The sequence below is a fragment of the Triticum dicoccoides genome, chromosome 4B, assembly GCF_002162155.2.
Source record: "Triticum dicoccoides isolate Atlit2015 ecotype Zavitan chromosome 4B, WEW_v2.0, whole genome shotgun sequence".
Lineage (NCBI taxonomy): Eukaryota > Viridiplantae > Streptophyta > Magnoliopsida > Poales > Poaceae > Triticum > Triticum dicoccoides.
Window position 1 is genome coordinate 265,943,096 of NC_041387.1, and position 7,819 is coordinate 265,950,914.

General features: G+C 40.8%; 1 protein-coding gene across 1 annotated transcript in view; it reads right to left on the minus strand.

Annotated features, from left to right (window-relative positions):
• The window catches only part of LOC119295945 (chromatin-remodeling ATPase INO80-like), a 15,251-nt gene extending 7,438 nt beyond the window's left edge, over positions 1 to 7,813 (minus strand). The window contains exons 1-17 of the mRNA XM_037574371.1: positions 7,735 to 7,813; positions 6,888 to 6,972; positions 5,924 to 6,714; positions 5,646 to 5,843; positions 5,414 to 5,524; positions 4,725 to 5,110; positions 4,510 to 4,618; positions 4,342 to 4,422; positions 3,962 to 4,128; positions 3,745 to 3,870; positions 3,466 to 3,627; positions 3,338 to 3,395; positions 2,948 to 3,178; positions 2,681 to 2,827; positions 2,026 to 2,580; positions 1,568 to 1,825; positions 1,199 to 1,306 (exon numbers count right to left, since the gene is read on the minus strand). Of these exons, the coding sequence (XP_037430268.1) occupies positions 1,199 to 1,306; positions 1,568 to 1,825; positions 2,026 to 2,580; positions 2,681 to 2,827; positions 2,948 to 3,178; positions 3,338 to 3,395; positions 3,466 to 3,627; positions 3,745 to 3,870; positions 3,962 to 4,128; positions 4,342 to 4,422; positions 4,510 to 4,618; positions 4,725 to 5,110; positions 5,414 to 5,524; positions 5,646 to 5,843; positions 5,924 to 6,714; positions 6,888 to 6,972; positions 7,735 to 7,812 (3,651 nt within the window). The 5' untranslated portion in view covers position 7,813. The remainder of the gene's footprint in view (positions 1 to 1,198; positions 1,307 to 1,567; positions 1,826 to 2,025; positions 2,581 to 2,680; positions 2,828 to 2,947; positions 3,179 to 3,337; positions 3,396 to 3,465; positions 3,628 to 3,744; positions 3,871 to 3,961; positions 4,129 to 4,341; positions 4,423 to 4,509; positions 4,619 to 4,724; positions 5,111 to 5,413; positions 5,525 to 5,645; positions 5,844 to 5,923; positions 6,715 to 6,887; positions 6,973 to 7,734) is intronic.
• Positions 7,814 to 7,819: the final 6 nt, after the last annotated feature.

Below are 7,819 nucleotides of genomic sequence, written 5' to 3' on the forward strand. Positions count from 1 at the left end.
TATTAGTATTGGTCTAGGAATCCTTATTATACTATGTTTCCTTTCCTTGCATCTCAAGTTTTGTGTAATATATATATGCCCCTTGGGCATTCAATAGAGATAAGTTGCTTTCATTACAGATCACACGCACGAGTACGTACTAAAGCTTGTTCACCGATGCTCGTACAAGCAACAAACATACTACCTTCACCGATGTGCGCATACAAGCAAGCATGGACTCAGAGCAACACATGCACATATACTTACTAAAGCATTCAAGCTTGTGCACCGATTCTCAGCAAGCAGCTGGATCGATGCGGAGCAATACATGAGTATGGCACGTGCAGCTGTTGTTGCAAGCAGCAACTAACAGCAGCTCTTCGTTGCCGCCGGCAGCGACCAGCTCTCTTCGTTGCGGCTGGCAACGACAGATCTCTTTTCGGTGCCGCTAGCAACAGTACGGTGGTAGTTTTGTGATTTCTGATTTGAAGTTATAGATCTGAGATTTGTTAAAATATTAATAATAATAATATTGTTTTAACAAATCCCATGCGTAACTCGGAAATATAGTGGTTTTAGTGGAACCAAAGTATCCAACATAATATAAACACTTCACTAAAGATATCTCACTATAGAAAATCAGCACAAATCTACGAAATGAAGATAATTGTGATGGCACAAACTTTCAGCTAAACAAATTTCAATAACATTTTCCCATGTGTCTGATCTACTCCCTCCGTTCCAAAATAGATGACTCAATTTTGTACTAACTTTAGTATAAAATTGGGTCATCTATTTTGGAACGGAGGGAGTATCTATCTAGTACTACCACTGTCCTAAAATATAAGACGTTTTGGCAGTTTAAATCGTCTTACATTTAGAAACAGAGGGTGTATATTCTAAAGAACGGAAAATTATAACTGTGAATTTACTACCTCCGGGGCCAGCATACAGGGCCGGAGGGCCCCCTAGTTTTCTGAGTCAAACTTGACCACCAATTTAACAAGGAAAATATGAGGTATGTTCCAAAAAAAAGTACACTGTTGGAAACATCTTTCAGAAGCAAATCCAATGGTACAATTTTGGGGGCATATAGCCCATATTTTCTTAGTTAAATCGGTGGTCAAAGTTTTTACTCAAAATACTAGAGCGGCCTGCATACCTGTCCGGAGGGAGTAACTATTATTGCAAGAAAGATCTGAACATTTTTCTATAGTACCTCAAGGATGTCCAACATTTTAGTCATCTGAGCAAATAGGAGCACACGGTGATTTTCAGCTCGGAGTTGCCGCAGTAGTTTATCTAACGTGTGGAGCTTCCCAGAATCCTGTCATCAAGCATTTCATGACAGTTAATAAGGGGTCATAAATATGTGCAATAAAAACAACATTACACCAACTTTTCATAATGATCTATGCGAAATTTTCGGAAAAATTGTACAAGTAGTTAAGCAGTTCATGAAGCTAAGTAGCAAAAAACTGATTTAAAATCGTAACTATACAAAGAGAATGAAATTGTGCAGCCAAAGCTACAAACCTAAACAGACAATTTCTAGCATTATATGCACAAGCAAAAGTTATAAACTTACCGTGAGCATTTTAGCTGGATCAAAATTACTCATAGGCGGAGATGACCCGAATATCCTGTACGGTAACTGTAGCATCGGTTCAGGGATGGGCAAATCAGTACATACTTCCTGTATCAAAGTATTATGACCATTCGGTATTCTAGGACCATTGAACTCGGAAATGCGAGCAAATCCCAGAAACAGTTTCTTGATCCAGGGATCATGCATCTCATCTGTTAACTTGTAGGCAAAATTCCGATCTGAACAACAGACATTTATCTGGAAGAAGAGGAAAGGGGAAAGGAGGGTTAACCAACACGACCATGGTTATAAGTGGCTAACATGCATAACCAAAAAACATCTCCACTATATAGAAGTTCCAGAATTTTAACACTAAAGCTAAGATTACTGAACAGATGCCCTGACGCAGAAAGAAGTGCAAAAACCAGCGTCAACACAGATGAAACAGATAGACTTACCGGCGGTGCTCTAGCTGGTGGGATAAAACCATATGTTGAACGAAGAAGCCGTATGTTCGAGACAAGCCTATCCTGGTGAGAAAGCACTAGTGCTTCACACGGGTTATCGCTCAGGCCTATTTCAAATTTTGTTCTGAGCAAACTGGAGTCTGCCCTTTTAGGTGAAAGCAATAATCTAGTAACAGCCCGGACTTTTGTGGCATCATACTGACTGAGCTGGAGATCAGAACCTTCTGAATCAAGGAATAGATCCACGATTTCATCAACATACTCCATCTTGCAATGTGTCGCTGAAAACACTAGTCTCTCAAATAATGAAGACGTGACCAGGAAGGAAGCTTCAACTGGGGACAGATTCGTTAAACGTGTAAAGCCAAATGCACCAGATGGCAGAACAGATGTGGTTCGTGAAGTTGATTCTGGAACTGCCGAATTATGGATATTGCTTGGCAAAAAAATATTGAACAGCCTGTTGATATATCCATTCCGGAATCCACAACCATCGACGGGTATTTCTGTGTTACAGATGATTCCTTCATAAACTAACTTTGGAATCTGTGGAGATTGAGAAAGAAATAATACATTAGTAGTGTTTGACTGTCTGTGATTGTAAACCATATGATCAACAATAGAAACTGTTATTGATCGATCGTACCTCAAACACTATAGGATTCCTCTTGCCTGCATAATGTATATCTTGCAGCTCCCCAAATGGGGGAGGAAGAAGAGAATTTGGGATCTCCGCAAAATAAAAGTAATAGCTTCCCTCATTGCGCTCAAACAGCTCTGGATGATTGCAGACCTAAGAATTACGTGGAGAACAATATCAAGAAAACCCAATGAGTTAAAAAACCTACACTATCATAATTTTCAGTAGGGGCCTAAAAAATAACTAAATAAATTTTAATTGTCGGAACTGTACCTTACGTAGCTGCATGACAATATTCATCAGGCTAAGCAGCTTCTTGTCATTTAGATTGCCACGACTTCCATCAAGCAACTCATTAAGAGAGATCTTATTCTTTATGGCTTGATAGAAGATTTGCTGGCGAGAACTCAATCTGCAGGGCACAATTTCTTCTTTCTTTTCCGTCATTTCTGCTATGACATCAATCTTAACACGGCGGAGCATAAACGGCTTCAATATAGCATGCTGTGCAAATAGAGAACATGTCATAATCTTAAGAAATAGCAAGGCTGTACCAAACTTTACCCATTTGAAAACTTAAAGTCTTCTAAACAAGCACGAGACATAGGCAATCACTTAAAATAATCATGAAACCATGGTATTCACTATATATGACTATCTTACCAGTCGACTAAGTTGATGTTCATTCAAGGTCCCTCCATGTTCAGCATGGCCCTCGATCCTGGAAGGCCAAAGAAACGTAAGCAATAAAGTTAAGACAAAAAAACATAACTTCTGTAGGAAAACAGTACCCTTTTGAGAACCACTCATTAAACTGTTCGTGGCTGTCAAACAAAGTGGGCATGATGAAATGAAGAAGTGCCCATAGCTCAGCCATGTTGTTCTGAATTGGTGTCCCAGTAAGAAGCAAGCGATTTCTACAGTTAAAGCTCAGCAAAGTCTTCCAGCGCTGGCTGCGGTATAGAGCAAAAAGATGGTAATTATTTGTCAAGCAAGGGCCATGCAATAAGGAAAAAAACAGAATAAACAAATGAAGATAGGCATGAGTTACAAGAAGCATGAAAAATCACCTGCTTGAACTTTTTATAGCCTGGGCCTCATCCAATACCATGTACTGCCACTTAACACGCCTCAAAAGCTTCTCTTCATTCACAAGTATCTGATAATTTGTGATGAGAATGTGGAAGCTAGCATCTCTATAAATGAGAGAAACAATGTCACATGATTGGTTTATGACCCTGTTATAAGAGAGACAATGAAGATAACAATGCTTCGATAAGAATCTACCTCCGATAAAGACGCTTGGGATTGATGTTCTTGCGAAGAACCACCCTTTCTGGGCCCCAATATGGGAGTATCTTAAGATCAGGGCAGAATCTGATCACCTCTTCAGCCCAATTATTCACAACAGATGCAGGAGCAACCACCAGGAAGGGACCCCATATGTTTTTATCCTGCATGAGACACCCATGTCATATCAAATGCTTGCCATGCAATATTAAACTACAACATAATATGACATCTCCAGAAGGAATAAACAAAAGAGCAAGAGATAAATTAAGTTCAGATACAACTGAGATTGGGTTCAGAAGTAACATGGAATGAGATCCAAAAGCAGTTGGGCAACAAATAACTAAATGAAAATTTAAGAAAATATATTCATAAACCTCAGCCAAGTGGGATAAGAATGCCATAGCCTGCACAGTTTTGCCAAGACCCATCTCGTCGGCAAGAATGCCATTTAACCCCTGCAAGAAATCCAAAGCGTGACGTTATAACCTAATAATGGCAGTCACCACAAGTGACCGAAATACAATAGCTCTGTAAGAGTTTACCTGTTCATAGCAATTGACCAGCCACTGCAAGCCCTTTAACTGATATTCTTTTAATACACCTTTAAACAACTCAGGGGTCTGCACAGATGACTGCTCAGGCATTGTTGAGCTGAAAACAAGATCCTCCCAGGCAATAAGCTTTAGAGAATACAATTTCTTTTGTTCTACAATGCTTGTTTGCAATTTAAAAAGACAAAATTCCAGATATAGCTTACGGGTGTAAGAGATCAATCTTGCTAGGCTCCATAGTAGCTGAATCGTCCGTTGGAATACCAGACTCCGAAGATTGACAAAGCCTCACAATTTCACTATCAAATGCATTTGTCATCCTTTTTTGTTGGGACACGGCATGCTGAGCAGCTCTAAAAGCCTCTCTTTTTAATTCAGCTTCATCGGGATCTTCCTCGTCATCAACCTCAGGAGCAGATCCCTCATCAGGCAGTGCTGATTCGCCAGCCTTATTCTGCATAAAGTGACTATAGAGCTCAGTTTGGGATAGCAGAAAGTTGAGCCTCTGCTGCTGTCTTTTTGCTTCGCGTAGTTCCTCTTCTCGCTTCAAAGCTTCAGCTGCATCTCTTTCCTCTTTTTTCCTCAACTCATACTGCGAAACAGGCACAAAGAATGAGTGATGTGATATTTTGTCTTGTTCTACAGCGCACAAGGGCAGTAAACACCATGTGCTAAACTGGACTGAAGGCAATACAAGACAATACACAAAACATTAACAGATTTGGGATAACAATACTCATATAGTGAAATGGCTCAGGGGATGTAAGAAATGGATATAGTATCAACTCATATAGTTCAATACTGTGAAATAGATAAGCATTCCTAATAAAAGGCAGATTGTATACTTTCAAAATTGCAACAAAGTTAAACAATTGTAAGCTTATGAGACAAATACCTGTTCCTTGTCTACCCGTTTCCAAAATATCAACATATCCCTAGCAAGCTTCCTTGTGCGTACTGGAGCACTTCTCATCAGTTTCAGTGACCTGCTGACCTTGAGCTTCACCTGGAAGTTAAACAAGAAATGAGTAAAGGCTTCGGATGACAAATGGTTCAGCAAGAATGTAAACTAGAACACATTGAAATGGTGTCATGCTTTAAGGTGACACGATAGACAAATGCAATACCTCCCGTTGACAATTCTCAGAAAAGCGTTTAGCATCCATTTGCCGTTTCTTCAGCAAAGCAGTGAAATTTCTGTGATGCTTTGGAATGTTTCTAGCAATAATATGCCAGCGTTTCAAAAAACTTGCCAAATCTTCTTTCATGATTTCAGAATGTTCCTTTTTCACTATTTGCTTCTTTGGCAAGCTCCGCTCGATAATCTGCATATATGACATCACATTGTTGCTAAGTACACTAATAAAACAGCATGAAATCAAGTATTTTAACATATGAAACCAACCTCATATGTATCTCCTTTTTCCAAGACTTTAACATAATGAACCTGCAAACTGCCAGATTCTGAAACAATAGATCTTCGTATCCTCCCAGCTGATCCCTCTGGAATTGCAAAGGGGTCCTCAGTTACTTGAAGTGCAAATTTCTGGATCTTTACCCTTTCCTGGAGTGATGCATGTTGAGGCTGAGGTTCGGCTAATCCACCACGATTAGTAGCCTCAAACTTAAGGTCAGTGCCAAGCATTGCTGACAGGGTGCGCAGATCTAGCGTGCCATTCAAGAAATGCTCCTCGACACGTACATCAGAAAAAACAGGCAGATTAAGGGAAGGTGCCAACTTATCATAACCCTCTGGAATTAAGTAGCTCACATTATCCCCCATATCCAAATAGGAAGAATCAAGTGAAGCTACAATCTTATTGAAACCACCATATGCACTAATAGATCCCATCCCATTATACTCAGGTGAGGTTTCTAGCACACCTAATGCTGCAACATCCTTGAAATCACTTCTGTATTTCATAACTCTTGTATTGCCATTTTTGTGTTTTAACATTTGGGGGGTGTCTGCCCGAGGAGGATCAGAACCAAAAACACCCTCCTTAACCTTTGACCTTCTGTACTTTTGAACATGTTCACTCAGCATTGTACGGTAGTGCTCCTCGGTTATTTGGTTACTGTGGGCATCTGCTTCCTCATCATCGCTTGCAACACCAAGATGCCTTTTTCGCTTTCGATGCAGCCCATGAGAAGCATCACTCACACCATTGTACTGATCCGACAAGGACCCTTGACCTTAAAGGAAAAGTTGGGTGAGCAGCAAGATCCACACAGAAGCATATATACAACAAGATGGATTTTAGACAATTGCCATTTGCCACAGAGAGAGAGAGAGAGAGAGAGAGCAAAGAAATGTACTAATAAAGATAAGAGAATGAAGGAAGGAAGGAAGGAAGAGTTGAGCTTACCTTGGCTACTCACGCTCCCATTTGGGCTACTATTCCCATATCGATCAAGATCTTCCAGTAAAGGGACTTTAAAGTTTAGCAATGGCTACAATGTCCAGTAAAAAAACAATAAGAATGATAGATCAACAGAACTTAACAAAACAAGAGCAGAAACAACTTGTCTGCTTCATCAAGTCAAAAACAAAAGGCAGATTCCACATTAAAAAAAAAAGATGTCCACTATTTGTATTTTCCACACTAGATCGCTACCTAAGGCAATACATATTTCAGTTAACCTACATCCACACAGAAAAAAGCAGACAGCAACAATACCACTACGGAATCACCAAAATGATAAATTTGTAAGCTCTAAGGGTAGCATAGCAAGAAACTAAAGCCAAGAGTCATGTGGAGATCCCAGCAACTAAAAAACTTTAATTGTATGAAATACTAGACAATCTAGGCAAAGGCATTAGCAGCAGAGATGATACAAGATGACAAGTGGTAAACCGGACAAGCATAGCAGCAGTAACCAGGAAACGGTAGCACAAGGCATCAGCCAGTAAGCATGATTGCAACACCATCACCAAATAACCTGCATTAGGTTCCAACTAGCGAGCCTCTAAACCCTGAGCCAAAACCGGCAGCTCCCACCCAAACCACTGCCGAATTGCACCTGCAAACTGGACAAACAAGGGAACAAGCCCACCACACCCCGAGAGAAATCCCCGAGTCCAGTGACAAAGAGCTCCACAGCCCATCCCCAGCCCCGATCAGTGATCAGCCGCGCCCCTAGCACAACGCAGCGCTTGCCACGCAGAGAGGCCTCCAGTCAAGCGAAGAAAGAGAACAAGAGACGAGCAACTACCTCGAGGTTGAAGAGGTTGGAGTAGGAGAACCCGCTGCCGTTGGCGCCGCCGCGCGGGGAAGGGCGGCGGGGGTCCATAGCAAAA